Genomic DNA, 24,448 nt, shown 5'->3' with positions numbered 1-24,448 from the left:
CCTGTCCACCTCTGAGACTGGGGCTCCAGGGCTGGACCCAACTGGGTGCTGCTTGAGCCTGTCTGGGTGGCATTTGGCCTGGACTCCGTGCCATCCCTGGGGTCCGAGCAGTTCAGTGTGTGTCCGTCTCCATCCTCATCCTCATACTGGGCTGAGTGCATGCCGGGGGCTTTGAGTCACACAGACCATGAGAAGAAAATGAAACGCACGCAGGGCTTCATTCTCTTCCTTTCCCATGGCTGTGAGTTCCTTGGCTATGACCCATCCAGGCCAGTCCATGATGCTTGGGGAGACTTTTGATTTCTGAGCTCCATCTCCTCACCTCGCTGCCTGCCTTGCACGCGGGGGCCATGTGTGCAGGCTGGGTACACCAAACAAACCAGACTCGGCTGTTTTACATTTCCCTCTCAGCTCCTCCCACATTGCCCCCTGCTACCGTGGGTGAGATGGGCGCTGTGAGCAGTACTGATGCTACTGCCCTTCCTGCCACCAGCGAAGCCACAACAGTTCCCATCACCCCAACTGTTGCACCTACCACCATCGCCACCACCACCGTCGCCACAACTCCTACAACCACTGCTGCCACCACCACGGAGAGTCCTCCTAGCACCACAACCAGGACTAAGATTCAGGAATCCGGTACTGCGTGTCACCTGTGCTCCCTGACCCCTTCACGCCCACCTCCCCAGTTGTCTCAAGAAACCAACCCCCAGGCTCCTCCAGCTGGGAGGTGGGCTCTGAGCCTTCACAGAACCTCTTTGCTTTACTTTGCAAGCTCACACATGACCCGACTCAGTCTGTAGCCTAGAGGCCCCATGTACACTCAACATACATATTCTCCTCCCCCACCACTCAGCACCCCTCATGTTAGTCTCAGATCCCTGTACTCAACAGGTCAAGCTCCTCAGATACGATTCCCAGGTCCCAGGTGGCAGAGCTGCACATGTCCAGCAGTCAGCTCAGGACTGGACATCCGGAGGGTGTGAGGAAGGAAAGGACCTGACTCCATGCAGCTAGCCCCAGAGAGCTTCTGGCTGTCGTGTCTGTGTCCAGTCGTGAAGAATGGAGGCTGAAGGATGTAAAGTGCCTGACCATACCAGGCAGCTCTGTTCCTGGAAGCCTGGTCCTTTTCTTGCCCCTCTTCCCCTAAGGACAGAGCTTCCAAGAAATGTTATGCTAGGTCATCCCATTATGTTTCCTGTGTCCCCAAGTACATGACTAGAGGGAAAACCTCAGTTGTTCTAGGGCTTCTGGTCAGGATCAGTTCCAGGATTGGCCACTGCTGCACCCCGCAGCCAGCCCAGGAAGCCCTGCTCGTCCAGTGTGAGGGGACCCTTGGGGAATTGAGCAGTATTTTTGAGCACTGAGCATCAAAGTCTTTCATTACCACAGAGGGAGGTCTCTAGCTTCCTGAGCCAACAGGCAGGCTGTAAAACACCCAGAACTCTTCTCTGGCAGCAGTACACTGGTAGGCCCCCACCCTTCACTGCCTGTGCTTCCTGGACAGATCCCTCTACCTTCCCAGCCTCACTGCCTCCCACCCACCCACTTCTCTCAGCACCTGAAAGAGGGCGGAGGCTTGGTGCACTTGTGTTGAGTGAGCTATAGGAGAGGCAGGTGATGTGAGGCTGACATTATGCTCCTCAGATCTTGAAAACACTGATTTCCTTTGAAGGTGCAGTATATAGAATTTAAATAGCAGGCACTTTAGGGTAAAAGTCAGCTGGCTGTCACCAGCGATGTGGTGATTGGTGTTCTCTGGGGCCACAGTGAGGCATCTTCTGCATCCAAGCGGGGCTTCGTGCCTGAAGAGTTCACAGGAGAAGTGCCCCAAGAATGGAGAAACAGAGTGAATCTTGCTCTGGCAGAGTTACATACCTTCTGGAAAGACTGGCCCCCCATGACTCACATCCCACATTTCCATCATCTGCAGCCTATATGCCGCAGAGGCCCTGGCCATGGTCCTGATCTTGGCGAGAGCTTAGGAACACCTCCAAGTTTCCTGGCTGCCCTCCATCCTGCCACCTGGGACTTTTTAAATGAATTTTCATCTTCATCCTGTCTTACATCCTAAGACAAAATGTTTCATACCTTTTCTCTTTTCAGGATGCAATGGGCCTCTTTCTTTGTCCTCAACGTGTCTTTTTTTTAGATCTCAGGGACGTTCCCTAACTCTCATGTGTCACCAGCCGAACAATGCATGCTTCTCCTCACTTGCCCTTTTTGTGCTTACAGTTCCTGACAGCTTGCCTTTTTGGTCCTTCTTTTGGAGCTTTCCAGCTCGCTCTTGGTCTCATCTTGACCTTTCTATATGCCAGTTCCTTCTTCTGATTGCCACCTCTAAGTCCCTTAAGTTTTCCATTGCTTGGCCTTTATCTAAAAGCACCAATCTTCACTCCCTTTGAGCAAGCCAGATTTGGGTCAGTGTCATATTGGAGGCCAAACTGTTTAAGCACAAAAGCTCCAGCCATTGTACAGAGTTCAGAGCTAAGGAGGAAGAAAGTCAGATCCCCAAATCATGGCTGATCCCCCTAGCACCATGGACTTCCATGGAGTGGGGACAGAAGGGGGTTGAGAGCAGCCAGTGCAACTGAGATGAAACATCTGGCAGAGAAGAGACGCCTGCCTTGCCCTCCCCATGGGACGGGCACTGTGCTGCCATCAATGGAGCCTCTTCCTTGGCCCCTCACCTAATGTGCATCATGTTCACCTGGGGCAAGAAGCACCTGACAGGGTGGTAGTAGAAAAGACACTTCTTTGAAGTGGAAACCAGGAAATCTTTCATCACTTCCCCAGGCCTTCAGACTCCACCACCACATGTCAAATAGATAATGAATAAATGCATCACCAGTGTACTCTGTTCATTGATTTTTGACAAGTGAGTTAGTGACAGTGCCCCTTTGCATGCTAATAAAATATACAGGAGCCATACTTGTAAAGTCTTTGAAATACAAGGCTCCTGTGAGTCCTCCACTATTAAATCTTTGGTGGAAAATGGGGTAATCAGACTGCTGGGACTGTTAAAAAGTGATTATGTTTGAAGATCAATGCCATTCTCCTGTACCCAGGCAATGGTTTGAGACAGCTCCATGCCTTTGATAAGGTAACTCCCAGCACATAGAAGCTGGATAATGATGTCTTCTGCGTTGCATGGAAGTCACTCCTGAAAGGCTCTGTGGGGCTGAGAAACCAGCAAACAGGGTTCTTCTGGCATCTGAAGCACTGAGGGTTGGAGGGCTAGGTATCAAGGAGTTGTTTTCTCTTGGTCCCATCTAGCCCATGATGGACCCTCCCATGAGAGGGTAGATCTGCCCTGTCTGTACTTGGGACTTTAAGGTTCTAGGCTCCAAGTCACCTTAGGCAATCTAAGGCCAACGTGCGTGTTACACCAGCCTCTTGCTAACCAAGAACAGCCCCAAGAGTACTCAGACCAGAGTAACCTGTCTGGATCACTGTTCTCTTCATTCAGCTTAGAAGTCCATAGGGTTTCCCATATTTGGCCCAATCCTTCCTGCATATCTCACTGTGACTCTTGCTTAATTTTCATTTGGCAGTTCAGGGGATCAAACCCACATGCCAGGAAAGCACCCTACCACAATGCTTCGCCCCAGACCTTCTTGCCTGACTTTAAAAGCAACCACTCTCCTTCCTATAAAATGCCCAGAGTTGAAAGGGGCAAGCCTAGCCATCTTGCACTCTGCTGGCTTCCTTATCATGAGGGCTTTTTCCTCACCCCTGGCCTTGTACTGTCTGAATGAATCCATGACAAGGGACCTAAGAAGGACGTCATCCCAGGTTAGAGCCTTAAACAGCATGGATCAAAACCTACTCATTTGTAACCCCACCTGTATGGATACATAGACAGTTTCCACTTACCAGGCCCCCAACTGCTCCTGCCTGTCCCTGAATGCATACTTCCGGCCTGGTCACCAAGGCTATAGCTTGGAGTTCTGTTCAGCCCTGTGCACAGCCATTTCTGACTGTGCCCTTTTCTGGCTGACTGGATGTGTGAGTGTGAAATGTGTGGGTGTCTGTGTGTGTGTGTGTGTCTCCATGTTTTCCATGCCACCTCCCTCCTCACCACTAACTCCTCTTCTAACCCGTCCACCAGCCCCTGACGAGCAGTCCATATGGAACGTCACGGTGCTCCCCAACAGTAAATGGGCCAACATCACTTGGAAGCACAATTTCGGGCCCGGAACTGACTTTGTGGTTGAGTACATCGACAGTAAGCATTGCTGTGCTGGGTGGTGGTGGCGGTGGCGGTGGCGGAGGCGGAGGCGGAGACGGCGGGTAGTGGTAGATTCCATTACGGAGATCCTGTGAACGAACTCCCCCAGGCTCAGCGAGGCCTTTTAGCCTGGCTTAATTATAGCTGAATGAAATCAATATGCACTCAGGTGGCAGAGAGGTGGGAGGAGCAGGTTCTGGAAGGAAGGGGCTTCTGAAGCCATTAGTGCAGGCTTCAAGTTGCATGTCCTGTGGATGACCTGTGGAATGGCGCTTGGTCTATTTCCTGCTTGGGATGAGCCCCCAAAAGACCCAAGCCTCACCTCTGTATTGATCTCCTGACTCAGACTCTGTGTTCTGATGTCTGCACTGGACAGGCTGGGCCAGTGCACAGACAGGCCACAGCTGTACTCTGCCCACAGAACAGTGCTGGTGGGCCAGTCAGAGAAACAGACCAGAGCCATTTGTCCTGAGAGCTGGTGGCTTGAGATGAGCTGTTCACTCTTTACTGAGTCTTTTACCAAGGGTATAGATTGGATAGACTGCAGATGTGGTCTGGACATCTGCGTTCTCTGAGTAAAAGCCCTAGTCCTATAGGATCACACCTCTCTAGCGTGTACTCTAAGCAATGAAGCCAGTAACCCAGGCAGAAAATGCACCTGTGCTGGTCCAGCAGAAGATCTCAGAAATGTAAAACCAGCACTGAGTTCTTCATGACTGGAGGGTTCATGTGTACAGCATACAGAATTCTGAATCTCTAATTTGGTTCAGATATTTTCGGCTTCCCACCCCCACTACTCACCCCATAGTCCAGACACACAAGCACACGTGGCAAGAAATGAGAGGTGGAACCAGGAGTGAGTGCCATGGAGCTGGGTACTGTCTCATCTCCAGTAACCATGAGGGCACTCATTGATGCTCTGACCCTCCCTAGGTAGATCCCTTGTGGGAAATGAAAAACTTCCAGGGCAGCAGGGTCAGCTGGCATGCTGAAAGGTCAAGGAAGCAGGTCATGATGTGTTTAATGCTTAGACAGTAGTGAGGAAGGAGAACTTCAGAAGAAGGAACAGCATCCCCAACAAAAGGAGCATCATGTGAGAGTCAGTAATGCATGATGGGTGAGAGGGAGCTACCTGGTCTGTGTGGTGGACTGGACCTGCAGTCCCCTCCCCCTCCCTTTCTACCTTTGACAGGTGACCAGGAACCTAAGCCCTGTCTCCAGCTCCTGGTGCCTGATTGTAGGCTGACCAAGGTTTCTGTTCCCCAGGCAATCATACGAAAAAAACTATCCCTGTTAAGGCGCAGGCCCAGCCTATACAGCTGACAGACCTCTATCCCGGGATGACGTACACATTACGGGTTTATTCCCGGGACAACGAGGGCATCAGCAGTACCATCATCACCTTTATGACCAGTACAGGTGAGAGGGGATCTGGCCTGGCCGTCCCCTGCGAGCATGGAGCATCTCATCTTCATCTCCCTGCTTGTCTCTTCTCCTTGGAAACAGAACTCATTTCCCCCACTCCCCACCTTGCATGGCATGTCAAAGGCCCCCAGAAAGCCGGAGCTAGAAGTGCATGCACAGCAGAGAGCAAACTGTGATCCTGAGCCTATGGGGCTGAGCAGGGATTAGAAGGAAACAAAGGACTGTATAATGAGGACAGGGAGTGCTTGGTCCCCTGCCACATCTAAAACAAAGGGGTTTGGTGTGTGTGCAAACTTGGTCACTCTGTGTGGGTCTGGGGGCTGCTGAAGAACCATGCAGCCTGCCCTGGTGTTCAGGGGCTTGCTTCCACTTCCGCCGGGAAGGATTAGGTGCTAGTGCCATCCATCCAGAAATCTCCCTGGAGATCAAACCTGGGATTTTTGCAAATATCACTGCGTTGCCACCATCACGTGAAAAATTCCAGTGGGTGACACAGCTTGTTTAGGATTGAATTTTTTTCCCAAGTTGCTGTTGCCTAAAAGTAAGTGGGTTTTTTTTTTTTTTTAATCATGTTGGGGAAGAGAATCCATTTGAAGCCTCTTCATTCTGTCTAATGAACAGGCTGAGTGGGATTTGGAAAGGGGACAAGGCTCAGAAATCTCTCTGCTGGTAGATGTAGCTGGGAGTCTGGAGACCATGTGGGCACTTGCTTATCTGAGGGTTTGTGTCTAGGTTTAAAATGAACAGGGGGGGCGGCCAAGTGGCCTGTATGCTAAGCCCTGGGGCTAACAGCAAGAGTGGAAGAAAGAGATTAAGAGAAAAAGGGATCTGTTCCTGCCTCCAGGGCTGTCCTAATCATCTAATCAGACACAGGTTATTAGACACGCAAGGTAGGGAGGTGGGGAAAAAACGCAACGATTTAGATGACTTTCTGAATGTCGACTTGAATATTCATGATGTTGCCTGGCCAGCGAGGCTGATGCTTATGCTGGTAGCCTGTACCTTGGGAGTCACTGCCCATCTGCACCACTGTCTCACCACCCCCTCCTTCTAGCCAGTCCTCCTCCCTGAGTCTCCACCTATCCCACACATTTCCTTGTCATCAAGACTCAGGGCATCTGGCTCCCTGCTCGACACTAGCCAAGCCAACTTGAACAGGATGTCTGAGTGAGCAGCCAGGGTTACACAGGGAGCCAGGCAACTGGACAGTTGACCAAGCAAAGCAGGTGGCTGGACTCTGACCCAGTTGGGTTCTCAACCTCTTGCTAACCACTGCATACATTTGATCTGCTTTCTTGAAAACTTAAGTCCAACTCAAGGGCAGGAAGCAAAGCTAGAGGGAGAAATTCATCCTCAGGAATGCTGTGATGTCTCCAGGTGCTGGATCTGAAAAGGCTGTGTCTAAGGGTTAGGGAGAGAAAACCAGAAAGAAAGGACCAGTCCTTGCCCATGGGAATGTCCTCATCATTAAGGTAGAGTAAGAGAAAAACAGCAATGACTGATGTAGGCTTCTGAGCAGTGACGTAAATACTCATTTCTCTTTCTTGTACTGAGCCTGGAGAGGGTCAGTCTGCTCACCTGCTTTCAGAGCAACTGAGGTACATGGTGCTGACAAATCTTCCCAGAATCCTCTCCATGCAACTGACAACAGGCAGGCTTATGACCATGTCTCTGAGTTCAAGTTGTTCACAGCCCTCCCAGACTGGCTGGAAATTACTATGTGTAAACCACTTGGGAAAAGAAAACATTTTCACTTTCTGCAGTCTGTGCGTCCTTCAAAAACACACACACTGATTCCTGTAGGTGGACTCCGGAACCAAGTCCACACAATTCCCCAGATCCCTGTGTTTCACCAAAGCAAGAATTTGTGAGCATCTCTGGGCCCCAGTCATGAGTCACTTAGGCAACCACAAACTATCAGTTTAGTAACTGACCACATGCTGCAACAGTTCAGGAAGGAAATGGAAGGGACTACTGGGAGTGCTAACAGGCTCTGTGACACTCATCAGAAAGATCCCGTTGGGAAGTTAATCATCTCCTTGAAGCTTCTGCAGCCAAAGAGACCTGAGGGCTACAAACACATAACCCAGGACTTTAAGAAGCCTATTCACTCCTCCCTGTTGGAGTATGTGGGCTGGGGTAAGGCAGTGGCCTAACAGATACTGACAGTAGGGCAGCAGGAAGACAGGGAGGGCGTGCAGGACAGGTCAGGCAGATATGGAGAGGGGTCAGATGGTGCTTAAGTGAGAGCAGCCAAGCCACATTGTATGTGAAGAAAGGCCATTCTGTTATATTTCTAGAATATAATTCTGCTGACTGAGTGGCCTATCTTTTATGATCGAACCAAATTCCTCCCAGTTAGATATAAAGCTGGGAGAACAGTCTGCTTGGCAGGTGAATTTGCCATTTCCCAAGGGGTTGAAGGGTGTAGTGTGGAAGGTATGCTAAGGCTTCTAGTCCAGAGCGAGAGGCATTTGGACCTGTGCTTGCTGGGCCCGAGGGCCTAAGAAGAGAATGCTGTCCTGGTGCCCATCACTGGCAGCTGAAGGTGGTGAGTGTAAATGCAGCCTGTCTCTGAAAGTTGATAGTTTTGGGCCTATTAGGATTCTCAAATCCAGTTTATCAGATCAATGTGTGGTGTTGAAAGTCAAGTGTAATTACTCTGGAGCCTTGCTGAGATGCTTTCCTCTTAGAGTCCAAGCCATGGGGTTACATTAGATATGAGATAATTCTATCCAAAAGTTATTTTGCTTGATGAGAAACTAAGTCACTTGGGCGGGGTGTGGTTGCACCCACTGTCCCCAGACCCCACTTGGTTTTCAACAGCCTTCTATGTCCAAACTTCACAATAAGTGAAGTTTGATCTTTTCAATTAAGACTGATTTGACCCTCACCTGGTAATGTCAGGACTAGAAAGCTACTTTTTCTTTCTAAACCACCCACATGACCACTTTCCTGGAATTATGACTTGGAGCAAGTCATGGAGACCACTGCCTGAGTATTGGAGCAAGTGCCAGAAAGATGGTGGTACAAAGAGGGCTGCAGAGATGCAAACCAATTTTTCTGCAAAAGAAAAATTTTCTGTGCCACTATCCATAAGCAAGCAAAGTAATTCCTTTACTTTACTGTGTCCAGATATGGTGGGTGGGCAAGCCAGGATCCATGAGGGAGGGGAGGTCCCCAGGTCCTATCACATTAGGACTAAAGTGATCTGATAATAAGTTGTCACTGACCACTTGTTATGTGACCAGATTGTGTTAACTATTCACTCGGGGGGGGCTCAAAAAAAAGACATCCTCTTCTCAAGACTGTAATTGGAAACCATGGCCCAGGAAACAGTAACTAAATGTTAATTTGTGTGGAAGAGTCTAGAGATGGTGTGAGTTGGAGCAGTCGGAGGTTCAGGAAGGAACGGGGACCATAGAAAGGTGGTGAGCAGGAAGAGCGACAGTCCAGACTTTCTTGGGAAGGATGGGAAAGCTGCAGGGAGCAGGGACTGTGGGGCACCTGGAAGGCCAGGCTGAGGAGCCAACTCATTGTGCCGCAAGTAAGAGCAGTGTGACCTGTAGCCTTAGATCAGTTACATGGGTCTTTCTGTGCCCATGAGCACCAAGAGGCATAAAGTGAGGGACCCATCTAGCGTTTCATGGTGGGGCGAGTAAAAGAGATGGCACTCATAGGTGGGAGGAGCGGGAAGGCAGCTGGCCGAGGCAGGAACTGGATGGCAGAGCCTTCGGGATGGAGTGCTAGGTTCACAGTCATGAAGTTGATAGCAGAGGCAATAGAGATGAATAAAGGGGTTGCCAGCTGGAAGTTGGGCCTGAGTACCTGAAAGGTCAGAGTCCAGGTGCAGAGGTAAATATGGGAGCGGTGGACTGCGTGATAGCAGCTGAGGGCAGTGCCTGACCAACAGCTGAGAACTCTCAAGTTCCTTGAGAGCTGTGTTTTAAAACACAGAAAGAACAAAAGGGAAGAAATGGCACGTGCTGGGGAGTTAAGAGATAATGGGAATGAGGGGCCAAGGAAGACAGGCCTTGGGTCCCACTTACATGGAGGAGTTGCTTTTTAGAGGGGGAAGAGGAAGAGAGCCCTCCCTGACATGGGAAGAGGAACAGCTGCAGAAGCTGTGAGGGTTCAGGGTTTCCAGGGTGTTCTGGGAGTAAGTGAGGTCACTGAGGATGCAGGGAGAGAGGACAGAGGGAGCAAGGCGAGGGAAAGGGGAAGTTCTGGAGAGACAGCTGTGGGGCTGACTGGAGACAGTGAGGGGGAACAGAAGGATCTCCAGGCCCAGGATCACAAAGTGCAGCAAAAGAATGACAAAGTGAACCTGTAATCCCTCAGCTCTATGTCTCCCTCCAAGAGGACTCTGTCTCAGAAGCTGAGTAGTGCAGACACTGCCAGGAGATCCACAGTGGGAACTGAGCTAAGCGCTGGAATGGGTGACACAAAAAGAGACATGGAAGATGGAGTTTAAGTAGGCAGCAGCCCCTTAGGCCAGGAGAGGAGAGGGGGCTGAACAAAGGGAAGGAAATCAAAAGTTCATCCTCCAAGCAAATGTGAACTGAGTGCCTCTGCCAGTCCTGGGAGGCACAGTACAGCCAACGGGAGCTTACCTCTGGGTGGAGGGACAGGCAGGGTGAGTGCTGAGGACCACAGACTGGAACCAGGCAATCTGTGGTCACTTCCCAATTCTGCCACTTACTAGTTCTGAGACCTTGAGCAAGTCACTTAACTTCTCTGTGCTTCTATTTCCTCATCTATAAAATAAGAGTCAACATTAAAGCTGCCTTATGGGGTTGTGGTGAGGACTGAGTTGTGTGTGGGAAATACTTACAGCGTGCCTGGCCCGTGGAATTGCGTGTAAGTATAAATTAGTAGCAGTAGTAATATATCAAATGGGTCTAAGTGCTATGAAAAAGATAAATTAAAAGAGTGTCTGGACGAGGCTGGGTGAAAAGCCTTTGATTAAGCTAGGAAGGTCCAGGAAGGCCTTTCTGAGAGCCTTCCAAGGCCTTCGAATTTTCCAATAGAGCAAATACAATGAAATGCAAAAGAAAGAATAGCAGGTGCAAAGGCCCTGAGGCAGGAATAAGAGTGGCCAGTGCCTCTGGAACATGGAGAACCCGTGAGAATAAAATGTAGAACAAAAGAGGTGGCCGGGCCCAGCTCTGACAGAGCCTGACAGGTCAGGATGAGGAATGTAGTTTTTCCCAACAGCAAAAGGAAGTTTTGGAGGGTTGAAGGAGGAAAGTGATTCAATCCTGTGTGGGATTTGGGGACGATCTCTTTGATACTGTGTGCAGAATGGTCTGCCGGGAACAGGAATGGAATTCCAAGCTCCAAAGGGATGGAGCTTTTCTCTGATGCATGCATGGACTGGAGTAGTCACAGTGGTGTTCCTATGGACTTAATGTGGTTCTGTGCTGGACAGCCTGAGGATGAGGAGCACTGAAGCACCTTCTTTTTATTGTTAGTATTATCATCATTGTTGCACTGGGGGTGCATTGCAGCAGAAGCACTTTTTCATCAGTCCTCCCCACCAAGGGAGAGCCATTCTGGCACAATACCCTTGGTCAGGCCCTGGGAAGGCTATGAAAACAGCCACTGCCCCAAGAAGAGACAGGGATGGGATTGCACCTAAATCCTGCCCACAAAGTAGCATGAGATGGGACCCAGAGTGCAGCAAGGGCCCTGGGGTCTGTGCACTGCCCCTGTCTCCTCCCAGGGGGAGGCCTGGTGCCTGGGCTCCACTCCAAACACTGCTGTGGCTCCTGTGGTTGTCTGGTTCTCCTGAGGCTACTCTGGCCTGGACTGGCTCCAGGACTGCTTTGAGTATGTGCTTTTCGTTGGATCCGCCACTTTCCCAGTTTTCATGACAGGCGGTGTTTCAAGGGGTTATCTCTTTTATTCTCTGTCCTTACTATACCCTCTCCCAAACCCCAGCCTCTGAGCCATTGAGGACACCATCAGAGGACTCGAACTCCTGTCCTTTAGGCCCACTACATGCCCTTCAAACCACAAAGGGCACATGTCTCAGGATGGACAGAGGAGTTCACTGTCACAGGGGCAGGGATAGCTTGTCAGCTTGTCATAGACCACCACAGAAGTGATCTGGAAGAGCACGGAGTGAGCAGAAGTGCCAGCATCGCTGCTGTCCTGTCTAGGGGTACTTGGATTATCTTTGCTGCAGGGAGCATAAACCTGAGCTGAGGAGATGTAAAGAGGCTCAGAACGCCCTGGATCTCCATTGATCTATAGGATGCTCTGCCAAAGCCTGTTGGCTCCGGGACCATGCTAGTGGGCAAGGATGCTGCTCTGTGTCTGCGCGGGCCTGCAAGGCATTCTTACAGCCAGTTTGTGCAGTGTGGCCATAGACCGACTCTCTGATAGGCAGTGTGTCAGCTCATTGACCAGGAATCAAACCTCCATAGGCAACCCTGGCCTCTCCCAGCCCCACAAGATGGTGGCCAGCACTCAGGTTTGCAAGAATGCCATGCCTCGCCCTTAAAAAAAAGTCTCCTTCCTGAAGGACCTGGTCAGCCTGCTGCTGCTTCTCTGCTCCTGCACCCCTTTCCTTTGCCTCTGTCCATCTTTTCACCTTGGCTCCTTCACTGTTTTCTTTTTGTCCCTTGAGCGGGGTAGTACGGACCAGACAGTTGCCAACTCACAGCTGTAGGCTCCAGCAGAAATAGCTATGCTCCCCTCTCTTCTTCACCTTCTCCCCATGCAACCACTCACGGATTTGCTTCCGGCCCTCCCCACCAGCTTACACCAACAACCAGGCGGACATTGCCACCCAGGGATGGTTCATTGGGCTCATGTGCGCCATCGCCCTTCTGGTGCTGATACTGCTCATCGTCTGCTTCATCAAGAGGAGCCGTGGTGGCAAGTACCCAGGTGAGCCGGGTGAGCCGGGTGGGGAGCAATCCTTCCTGTGAGTCTCCAGGCCCTGGCCAGGTCCAGGTCTCTGTCTTCTGCTTCTTCAAACTTGGAATTCCAGTCCAGTGGTCTCCTCTATGCCTCTTAAAGCTACCAGCAGGCTCTTGAGTTAAGTTCACCAGAGAAGAGAGGATGGTGTGTTCCAGAGACAGCATGGAAGGAACCATGGCCTCCTCTCCCCTTAGTGTGCCACCCATCTGCTCAGTAAAGTGGCTTTCTTCAGACTGAACCCCATTATGGGGCCATGTCCTGGGGCAGGGAACTGGACAGAAGCAGCACAGCTATGACAGAGGCTGTGGGGTGGGGCCTCAGTGGGATGAGGACAGTTGCAGGTACCTGTAACTGAGGCTCAGCAGGTCCTGCAAGTGGGGCAGGGAGGGGCTGAGAGGTGACCCTTAGAGGGCTTTGGATTCCTCTAAAGTCTCACGGAGGCATTTCTTTTTTGTAGGCCTCAAGATCCTCCAGCCCAAGTTCAAGGGCAAAGTTAGCAAGATCTCAAAAACAAAATAACAGCAGGCTGGGAGCATGGTCAAGTGGCAGAGTGCTTGCCTAGTATATGCGAGGCCCTGGGTTCAATCCCCTGTTCTGAAAAAGATAAAAAAGCTTGTCCAGTTCAGACAAGCCAAAATCAAAGACAGGGACCTCTGGCATTCTTGTTTCTGAAAACATTGACTGTTTTTCAAACAGATGCCCTCTCATCTGTCTGTAAGGGCATAGGTCAGGTGACAATGACAGGAGACAGGGTAATGGAGGACTTTGAGAGCCAAAGTCCTGCATAACTGCAAAATGAAATTGCTCCCTGCCCCAAAACCCAATCACCAGACCACCACCCCCTAATCCCAGATGCTCCCTCCTCCCCGTCTCCCCCAGGGTTCTCCAAAACTCAACACAAAGGAAATAGAAGGGAGAAGAGATTCCATTTTATTTCCTCCCCTGCCAAGTACCCACAGACCCGAGGATGCTGAAGTCATGCCTCTGCTTAAGTGAGGGAGGGCGGAAGTAGAACTCCTTTCTGGTGAGGGGCATCTTCTTTCACTTCATTTTGCTGCATTGGGAAGGTTTTCTTCTTTAAGAGAGAAAGCCAGAATTAGGGAGAGGTTCAGCTTACCTTGTGAAGTTAAGATTTGGGCAGACTCACTGAATCATCCCCTATCCCAGGTAGAACTGGGCACCTGAGGAAATGTCAGTTAAACTCTGAGCCTGCCTTTGCCCATTAGAAAGTGCCCACTCCAGAGCTAACTTCCTGTCTTCCAACTTCAGGATAAAGTCCCTATTATATCAGAAAGATGAGTGACCTAGGAGCAAGGTGCCTGGGCTCTACTCTTCACTTGTGTCTTCCTGCAGCTACTGATTAGTTCTGTGATCTGTTCTTCACTTCTCAAGACTTCAGTTTCCCTCACCTGAAATGGGGTGATTACCCAGCATCTGTGCTGGATTCCAGGGATACCCAGGGAGATGTAACTCCTCAACATTGCAGCTGGTTTAGAGAAGATAACTGTAGCTCAGCAGGACAGTCCTTGGCTGGCATGTCCACATCCCACTAGGGTTCAAGGAAAGGGAGCAGACCCAAAAGTGGCATCTCATAGTTATAAGGAGTGTTCTCCATCCCAGGGCACTCTGTTAAGAAATACTTGGCCCCTCACCCTTAAGAAGAGAACTAACATTCCCTACAGACACAGGAAATGCATGCAAATAACTGTAATACAGAGCGAAATTAAGAAAAGTACAAATGATGGAAGATTTGCCTTTGGCAAAGGAAAGGTCCACAACTCTGAAGTTTGGGAAGACTTCATGGGAAGGTGGGGGACTGTGGGGAGGAAATTTGAGTTGTCAACTGGGATGTGAAGACTCCCAGGAGGAAGAGAGAGAGAGAGGAGGAGGAAGGGGCAGAATCAACTTAGAAGGTGATTGAACTGGGAGAGAACAGTGAGGCATCAATAGTGCTTTATTAAAAGGGTAAGTGTCACTGAGTTCAGGGAGGTGTCTTGGCGCTGCACTCAGTAGAGCCCCGGCGAGCAGGGGTGTATTTCTCAATGCTGCCTTTCTGCTTCTCTTACTGACCAAGTGCGAGAAAAGAAGGATGTTCCCCTGGGCCCTGAAGACCCCAAAGAAGAGGATGGCTCATTTGACTACAGGTGCGTGACTGTCCCCTCACCTCAGCAGCTTGGCTTGGCTCCATGGCCCCTACATCCACATCCACTGGGCTATCGCCTCTGCCTCTCTGGCAGGACCTTGGCAGAGGGCATGACTCAAAGAGCTGAGCGTCCTGATCGTGCCAGGCAAGGCTGCTGTGGCTCACACCTGCTTTCGCTCCTTCTCCTGCACACTCAAATGCACTTGTTTGTATCTTTCTACCTCGCCACTCTGAGGACAATCCTTGGTCCCTTCTGTTGGAAAGTGTGCTCAACTCTCAGGCTTCCCGTCTGCCTGCACCCCACCCCTAACCTGGAAGATGATGATCTAGGGGGGTCACATGGTCTTAAAGCCTCAGAGATAAGAATGTGGAGTCCCCTTCTTCAGCAACCTGGCCACGTCTCTAGGCTCTAGACTGGAACAGGCCTTGGAGATGCACCTGATCTGGTGCCCTGGGTCCCAGCTAAACAGACAGTGACTTGCCCAAACTCCCATGTTCACCCTTCAGTGTGCTAGTGACAGAGCTGGAGAGGACAAGGGTGAACTGTAGCGCTGCTGTCCTACACCCGTGCTTCCTCCCAGATCTGGTCATGCCTTTGATTCTGAGCTTAACAAAGTTGTCAGCTGTCTGTTTGGATGACAAGTATATTCTGAGCTCAGGAATGATGCAGGGTGGATCATGGAATCTCATTCCCAGACCATGTGGGGTAAGAGGAAATGTTTGATCAGAATCCTCCTTCCCCATTCCTACCAGGTTACTATGCAGGCCCAGGTCAGCCCTGTCCTCCACTTACCTCTCCTTTTTCTTTCTGGGCCTCTGCCACTCTGCCCATCAGCAGCCTGGCAAGCAGAATCAAATCAATAGGTGACAGAGCCTCTGCCCACACAGGAGCCTGTCTGGCAGCTTATGGACCACAACCATCCATCCAGCCCCAACATCCCTAGGAGCCTCCCAAAAGGACAGCACAGAGGCTCTCCCCATCTCTGGATGTCCTCAGCTTCCCCAGGGGCTGAGAGCTACTACTGCCCTTCAGTTCCAAAGGCCATGGTGCTTTCTCTCCCAGACCCTGAGAGGGAGAGAACTAGCACTAGGACAAGCTGCCCCCTCCTGCAACTCTCCTCCCACTGGGCAGGACCCCTGCCTCCCACACCTACACTCTGAGGCTAGAAATGCATGCAACAGGAACGTGCCTGGCTCGGTACACACATACACACACACCACTGCTTTGTTCAGGCTCTACAGCATCCATCCTAGAGCCCCCGTTTGGATGAGTTCAAGGGAACCAAACTGGGAAAAGGCTAAAATTAGGTCAGGGGAAGAGCTAGGCATCTAAGGGTACAGGCCTGGGAGCAAGGAGTGTGGCTCCCCTCGCTCCATTCTGTGGGTGCGTTTCTGGACACCTTTGATGGGGCTCTGCCTCCTCTCCTGTGCCTGTCCTTCGGGACCTTGCAGATTTCTGGGAGGCCAGGCTGACAGATAGTTAGGCCAGGCCACCCTTTTATTCAAGCCTCCTGAAGTGAGGTCTGTTCTTCCAGAATGAGGTCCCCTGACCCATTGAGAACCTCCTCAGCACAATAAAGACCTCTTCTCCACCCACCCCACCCCAGGCATCTCTGTCCAGTGGTTGCATTTAACTGAGGTGCCTGGAACCAGGACAAGAATTCTCACAAATCACCTAACATAATCTTCATGCCTTACAGAGAATGGGGCATGTGGAAAAAAAAACAGCAAGTGGGGTGAGGAGCCTGGCAATAAGAATCAGCCAGTCCACAAAGGGAGTTCTACTTCCTGCCCAAACTCAGTGCAATCCTGGAGACCCACTTGCCTCACTCTGCCACTGTCCCTCCTACGGCACTGCCATAAGAGCAAGCAGTTAGGCTGCATTAATGGGCTGCACAGAGGGAGTAGGCTAATGGCTTTCCATCTACTCAGGCTCAGCGCGGGCTCCAGCTCAAGGCCCTCCCCTGACAGCTTTATTGCCAATGCTGCTATTAGAATGCACTGCCTGCTGTAATACCAACCCAGCTGCTTGGTTCCCCACATCAAGTGGGCTGGAGCAGAGGAGGGTGCAGTATGTCTGCTCAGACCACCTGGCACCATTGTGGTCCCACCTGCCAGATCCCAGACCCCCACTGCTGGTCCACAGCTGCCTCCTGCCTGGGAGCCCATGTCACCTGTGAAGTGCAGCCAGCAGCACCTGGTCCCCCCTTCCAGCCTAAAGGGCAGAGTTTCCCAGCCCAGGGGAGGGACGCTGTGCCTGAACAGATGCCGGCTCAGGAGCAGCCCCTGTGTCCTGGGGAGCACAGCAGATAGCCAGGAAGCAAATCAGCTCTTGGGACACAGCCTCTAAGCTCTCCCCACGGAGGAGAGGCCGAAGGACAGGGCCTGGGGGCTCTAAGGGGGCGGGAAGGATGCTGTGGACCTTGCTAATATCTTCCCAAACTCACCTCTCAGAGTTTCTCCCACTGCACCTGTTTGTGAATAAGCTAAGTATCCATGGAAAGCAACACTGAGGCAGAAGTACAGAGGCAGAGGACAGGTCTGTTCCCTTAAGGTCCTGGCTTTTTGTCAGGGCAGGGCCTTGTCCTAAAGAGTCACAGGTCATAAATGGTCTACCTTCTTCCCCCTTGATGGACAGCCTAGGGTGAGATCAAAGGCCACAGGTGACACACCTGGGACTGGAACTCCCAATCCTGACTCTTGCCATCCCACATGATCACATGAGCTGTGGCTCTGACTCTCGTGGGGTGACAATCCTCTGCCAGTTCTTACCACAGACAGTAGCCCTGTCTCATGGAAAGGACCTCAGGGTAGGAGTCCAGAAGTGTGGCCTCTGGTCCCTGCTCTCCACAAGTGCCCTACCTTACCTCGGGAAAGACATTTGTCCTCTCTAGGCCTCAGTTTCCTCTTGGTAAAATCTTCTGGATTTGGGATGGTAAGGACTGGGTGATCTCTAGGGTACCATTCTCTCTGAGTTGCACAGAGCATGTGCTTAGCAAAAAACCAGCCACCCTGTCCTGCCCTACCTGATCTGGGCTGTGCCACATGGACCAGACTGATTCTCTGTCTTTCTCTGTCCAGTGATGAGGACAACAAGCCCCTGCAGGGCAGCCAGACGTCTCTGGACGGCACCATCAAGCAACAGGAGAGTGACGACAGCTTGGTGGACTATGGTGAAGGTGGCGAGGGGCAGTTCAATGAAGACGGCTCCTTCATTGGCCAATACACTGTCAAAAAGGACAAGGAGGAAACAGAAGGCAACGAGAGCTCAGAGGCCACATCACCTGTCAACGCCATCTATTCTCTGGCCTAGCAGAGCTTCCCCACTCACCCCAGGCGCAGCCACAACTTTGCAAGTGGGAGGAGGGGAGAAAGGGAGATGAAGCCACTGCAGACCTGCCACAAAGTTGCCACCACCTTCAGGGACAAGGGTATAGTATGAGAGTCTGCCAAGCTATGAGGACCAGAGACCACCCAGCTACCCCAAACCTCCTCCCAACGACCCCTGAGTGCCACAAGTGTGAGAGAGCCAGAGCCATGACTTATCTCACTAGAGGGGACCCTGGTCCTTTGCCCGATCTTGCAGCTACACTGAGCATTCTACCACACTGCCCATCCTCGACCTCGGCACACATCCACTTCTGTTAGTCATCATACTTTTCATTGTCTTTATTTTTGCTTTATGCATCTTCCCCTCCAGACCAATGCCTCCATTTTCTTTTCCTTTTGAAGAAGTACCTTGAAAAGGAAAAACTAGGTGGATTCTTCTCCCTGGAAGCCACAAAGATAGACAAAAAAGATGGATCCATAACAGAACACACAGAAAAGCTGTAGTATTCAAGCTGCCACTGGGCCAACACTTTTCCAAAGGATGCCTTTCTCGCCATATGTCTCTCTTTGCTCCTGACCCATCTGCCTCGGCCTTGGCCATTGCTGAGCTGGGCTTGGCTCCTTTCTGGAAAATGACAGTATTTTGGCAGGGAGAAGGCAGCCAGGTCTCCTTGCCTCTCTGGTTTGGTCAGGAGGAAAGTTAACCTCTTGCTCCTCGTTCTTACCCCGCCCCTGCCTCTGGAGAGTCTGAGAACGAGCTGCTCTGATGGAAAGAGAAGTTAGAGGAGCAGAAGTGGACACTAATGGGAAGGACATCCACTGCAGTGACTGGGACTCAAGCAGAAGCAAGTCAGGGACTGGTCCCCTGGGAATCATGCACCCCTATGGAGAGAACAGGGCTGGATCTGAACCTCCTTCCTCCCTGTCAGTGAGACCCAGTATGGAGGAGGTAGGACCACACCTGCTATGTCTGGAGTAAGGGTGCCACCCACCTGATCGAGGTCTGTGCCGCTACCCTCAAAGGGGTGTAAACCTGGGGTGCAGGAGCCTGGCTGGCGTGCTTGGAGGTGACAGCACAGCTTCTTCTCTCGTTGCTAGTAGATGTCCTCTCCTTGGTTAATTCTGTCTGATGTTGAGACTTGTGTTTGACATGGCGTGTGAATGGGGACCTGCTGCCCCAAGACTGAGCCTGTTTGTCCTTTCGTTCTGGTACAATGGGGGACCCAGAGGTGGTACCATAATAAGTGCTGTGAGGCCCCTGTTGGGAGAGGACTCAGTGCTCTTCGTATGCCTTATGCAGTTCTGAACTGTCCCTGGACTTTCCCTCCCCAGTCCCTCCCTGCACGCCTTGAGGCCTCCGGTGATGTCTGTCTCGAGATTGGGGCAGCCTATGCAAGTGTCCCCCCAGGACCAGAAGCAGCCACTCCACACACCTTCACCCCATCATTCAAATGGAGATACTCGCAGACCTGCAATTCTCAGCCGGGAGGTGCTGCCTTCATCTCCCCCAGCTAACCCACTTTGAAACCAAAGGTACCCAGCCTCAACGACGCAGGGAGAGGGGGGACCTCAGCCTAAGCATGACACTGTAGTTGTGCCTAGAGCTCAAAGCGGTTGTGAGAGGCTGAGGCTGAGCACCAGGAATGGATCACCTGCTGCCAGTCTCTAGCTGCTGAACAGGACCAGGGCTGTGTCCTTCAGAGAATTTGTTAAAATATCATTTGCCACATGTTTAAGCCACAGAGGTATTAGCAATGCTTACATCACTTAATAATCACTCAATTGAAGGTCAAGCCCATAGACACACACTCTCTGTCTGCAGAGAAAACAGAGCTCAGAACTGAACCAATAATGTTGCTTGAACCTAAGCGTGTGTGATGGTCCTTTGGTCCGAGGTGTGGCCAGGTCTGCTGCCCAGAGGCCCAACGGGCAGCTCTTACAGTGAAAGGATACAGGGTAAACAGCGTGGGGTATGGGTGAGTGCAGGGTCCCCTCCCCTGTCTGTCCTCCAACACCTGTTTGGATGCAGCTGGGCATTCCTACAGCCTAGGCTACTGTCCCTGAAGGGAAAGGGAGCTGAATTAAAGGACTGGCCTTTCTGGAAAACACTTTGGATCTGAGCAGAGTGGTCAGTTTCTCAGGACCTCATTGTACAACACACTGTCCAGCTAGTAAACTCATGGCACCAAGAGCAGGCTGGGGGGAGTAAGGGACTGTTAGATGTCATCCTAGCCAGCTCCCTGCCTCTGGAAGGTCCACCATACAGGCTGATGACTGGGAAAGGATTCTTCTGTTTTAAGGGTCTTGAAGAGAGGTGAGTTCTCTAGCTGTCTTTGCACTTTGTTCTAGAGTCCTGCTATGTTCTGTACCACCCTCCTTTGTGTGTGAAGAGAAGGCTGTTAGCCCCTCTTCTGGGCTGTTGTTTTGTGGGTGCTGATAACTGCCCCCCATACCATACAATCTCAGCCCTCCAGTTGAGAGCAGATCTGGGGATGAAGAGCTTAAGGCTCCCCAAGCAAAGATAGCAGGTGCTCAGGGAGGTGTGAGGGTTGCATGGTTGAGGAGTCAGCTCATCCCAGAAACAGGAGAGGACACTTTCCCTGGAACCCTTCCAGAGTCCACCCCAGCTCACCCAGAAAGCAGTATTGCCCAGCACTTCTTGCCAGCTGGGTCTCTCAAGCAGCCACCCAAAACATACCAACAATGATGCCAGGTGTGGGCGATACCTTTGGTGCTTCAGCCTGTCTGGCTAGGAGAGGGTGGGAGTAGGTCAGCTTGCAGTGACTCTAGAAGTTCCACAGACTAGGCTACCATCCCACCTATGTACTCCGCCATAGCACTATGGCCGCCTGCAGTCTCATCTGTACACTTATCAAATACTCTTTGAACATTTAGTGTGAACCCAGGCCTGATCCCTAAATCCCATGGTGAGTGAGGTAAGGTGTGACCCCCACATTTACATAGCTGACATTACTGGAACTGAGTCTTGAGAGCGTTTTGTCCTCCATTGCTTAAGCTGCTGATGGCTCTAAGCTGGAAGGGGAGGCTTCCTGGGGGGAACTTGGTCTGTCTGGTCAGCAAGTCTGGAACTGGACAGGGGGGCCAAGACTCCCTGGGTGGAGTGAGGAGCAGTCTTGCTTCAAGAGCCTCTTTGCTCTGCCCCTTGGCTGAGCTGCTTAACCTATCTGTATTTTGGTGCCTCTGTCTTCCCTCCTTTGAATACCTCTCTTCACAGAGGGGCTTGGGTCCATGTGAAGAGCCAGGGTTCGGAAGGCACATTGACGCAGGTCAGGGACAACTGCCTCCCACCTTGCCTGGGGAATGGTGAATGGGACCCATCTTTCTCTGCATTGCTTCTTTGGAGACACTTGAGTGTAAGCTAAAGGGAAGCCGCACTGGCCCATCTCCTCTGCCCCAGTGATGGTGGGGGGAGACACTTGGTCCACCCCTTCCTGCCAAGCCCAGAGGTCTGGAAGTGTCACAAGTCCAAGTCAGCCAGTGCTGACTGCTCACCCTACAAGAAGCATCAGCAATGGGAGATCAGACAGTGTTTTCCTGACCACAGTCAGCTTTGGGAAGGGAGTGGAAACAGATCCGAGGTGTTTGTGGGTTTTCCAGCTAAAGGACATGCACCCAAACTGCACTGTGCATTCACGCATGCACATGCACTCATACACTGCTTCTTGCAGGGAACAATCCAGATCATGACATGAGTCCATGTCTGTAAAGGGCTGGATGTGGGTATGGTGCACATCTTGCAGGAGAAGGGGAGAGGCCACCAGGTTGGGCTCTATTTGGGTGATTCCTATGGGCAAAGTCTAGAGAAGAGTGATCCCAGTCCCCAGGAGCTGCACAGGCCTCTGCTCTTTTTGGCTCCTCCTGGAGCCCTGTGCTGAAACAGGCCTCAGGGCCTGTTGATGAAGAAGCAGAGCTACAACATGCTTTTGCCTCAGTCTTTAGGAAGCTACTCAGCTGACACTAAAGAGGTTAAGCTTCTCAGGCCTTCTGTGGGAAAGCAGAGGTTCCTAGGATGCCATTCCCCGCTCTTGCCACCTTGGGGTGGGGCAGCCCTCCCACCCAGACACCAGTCCAGCAACCTCTGCCAAACACAAGTCCATGTCTATGGCTAGGTCCACCCAGCTGGGCCCACAGGGTGTTTTATTTCTAGTGAAGCAAAGGATCCTGCATGAGCTTGAATGGTGGCTTAGGAGTAGCATATAGAAGATCCCTGATTCAAAATAAAGTAGGACTCAAACCAGCAAAGCAGTACCATGGAGTGTCAAGATGAGGCTCTGTACCCTGGGAGACATAGGCACGTTGGGCAAGAGACTCCTTTGAACTAGACAGGAAGTTCACACCAGACCTGTGATGTCCCCATCCTGCATGGCTTAAGCCTAGGAAGTACACTTGCTTGTTCTCCTCTTCTCAGAAGAGGCCTTCCTAAGACATATTTATGGGAGGACAGGTAAAGGAGGACAATGACCCAGGGAAGCCAGGAGGCCCACCGAACAGTGTCTCAAGCCACAGCTGAAATCAGTGCTGCTCTTATCAACACATTAGTATTAAGTGGATGTCCCACGATGAGGACGGTAGAAACGAAACAGATATGAAGTCATCTAGCCTAGGACGGAATCAGATTTCTGCATGTGAAGGAATCTCAGAGCTGATCTAATTGAAATGAGTCATCGTACAGGCAAGGAAATAAAAACAGGGAGGCAGAGGGACTTGCTGAGACTGCAGTGCTGGTAAGCGAGGTTAGGATTAGGACTTGAGCTTGGGCCTTCTGAATCCTTGTCCAGTGTTTTTTTCATCTCACTGCAGCTGCCTCCTGGGAAACAAAGGTGATACTTAAGATCTGTTCTGCTGGTTCTCCTGCCATACCTCTCTGCCACTTCTCCAATACTCCCAGGACCTCCCCAAGTGAAAGATGAGTTCAAGATCAGCCTGTCTGTGACAGCCTGTGGTTAATCCAGCGTGCAGTTATAGACAGCCCTGGGCCAGTAGACTAGAATGACCAGCTGATTGGTGTTTGTTACTGTGAAGCTTAGACTGTAGCCCCAGAACGGTATCTCTTGCTTCGTCCCATATTGGGTTCTCAGGACACTGTATTTCTCAGAAGTGAGACATGGAGGGTCTCTGGCTATTCTGAGCACACTGCAGGGTACTGAGAGTTTAGCAGGGCCCAGCAAGCCTGCCACCCTGGGATTTGCTGGGCTAGAGTTCAGCAGATATAAAGACTTCAGTGAAGCAATAAACACAAAAGTCTGGGAGAAATATCCAGAATTTTGTGCACTACTGTTTCTTTTTCAAAAATGATGCAGATCAGATAACCCTGACCTGCTTTTTTTTTTTCTGATTCCCAAATGTGATGTCCTTAGTCAGTGTTGTCTCTCTGCCCAGCTCCCTGGCTCTTTGCCAACTTCTCACTCTTCTTGAGCTGAGCATCAGTCACCTGTGACATGGCCACCTTCTGTCTTGGTCCTATCCTATCCCATGCTGGACCCTGGAGGACCTCTTCCCCTTCCCCCACACAGAGATCTCCCCCCACCATTCCAATGTGTTGTTTCCAGTGGGGAAATTTCTTCCCTGTGTCTCCATGGCTTCCCACCTCCCCACACACCCACAAGTTACTCCCGTCTTTGTCTCATTGGTTAAACACTTAACTCTCCATGGCAGACCCTGTTTTAACCCCTCTCACATCAGGTCCTTTCCTTTGGGTGAGTTCTTTTGCATTAATCAACTTTGTCAGCGACAGATGCATATCTGAGGGTGTCACCCACGACTTTCCACAGGGAAGACTTCTGGGCCATGGAGGACTGTCTAATACATGGATTTATAAACTGGCTGCATGAGCAATGAAAAGGCCAAATTATTCAGAATTTTTTTTGAATCACTGTAAAAAAAACTGATTTCTTTTGTATAGAGAACACTAAACGTATAATAAAAGTTGTTCAAAATGGACTCTATAGCATGTGATTTGTTCACTGTCCTTGGCTAATAGATAAGAGCGTGTCAAGAGGTTGATGACAGAAATGAGCCAAAGGGCCAAATATGGTAATTCATGCTTGTAATAGCAACACTCAGGAGACAGGAACAGTAGGATCTTAAGTTTGAGGTCAGCCTGGACTACATAGTGAGTTCAAAGCCAGCTGGGATATATAACAAGACTCTCAAAAAAACAAAAAAAGAGAAAGAGAAATGAATCGAAGGTTTTTTCATGGGCACCAGAAGTATACTCTAGTGCTGGAATTCCACCTTAGCAGTGCCCATGTAAGGGTTGGTCTTAATTTGGAAAACTCATTTGCAAAATGTATGTTAAACATGGAGTGACTGGTAGAGAAATGTGCACAGTTATGGAGCCTCTCCCTAATTCAACATGACTGTGGGTG

The 24,448-nt window shown here is 50.9% G+C and overlaps 1 protein-coding gene across 22 annotated transcripts in view; it reads left to right on the top strand.

Moving 5' to 3' along the window:
- The window catches only part of Nfasc (neurofascin), a 174,075-nt gene extending 150,055 nt beyond the window's left edge, over positions 1 to 24,020 (top strand). For 14 of the 22 annotated variants that reach the window (XM_074048530.1, XM_074048527.1, XM_074048529.1 and 11 more), the window contains 6 exons: positions 412 to 639; positions 4,112 to 4,228; positions 5,498 to 5,650; positions 12,422 to 12,553; positions 14,661 to 14,730; positions 17,811 to 24,020. In XM_074048530.1, the coding sequence (XP_073904631.1) occupies positions 412 to 639; positions 4,112 to 4,228; positions 5,498 to 5,650; positions 12,422 to 12,553; positions 14,661 to 14,730; positions 17,811 to 18,042 (932 nt within the window). In that variant the 3' untranslated portion in view covers positions 18,043 to 24,020. The remainder of the gene's footprint in view (positions 1 to 411; positions 640 to 4,111; positions 4,229 to 5,497; positions 5,651 to 12,421; positions 12,554 to 14,660; positions 14,731 to 17,810) is intronic. The other 8 variants (XM_074048546.1, XM_074048547.1, XM_074048545.1 and 5 more) reach the window with 2 other exon arrangements.
- Positions 24,021 to 24,448: the final 428 nt, after the last annotated feature.

This window comes from Castor canadensis, chromosome 11 (assembly GCF_047511655.1).
Source record: "Castor canadensis chromosome 11, mCasCan1.hap1v2, whole genome shotgun sequence".
Classification (NCBI taxonomy): domain Eukaryota; kingdom Metazoa; phylum Chordata; class Mammalia; order Rodentia; family Castoridae; genus Castor; species Castor canadensis.
This window is presented reverse-complemented; position numbering and strand designations above follow the sequence as displayed.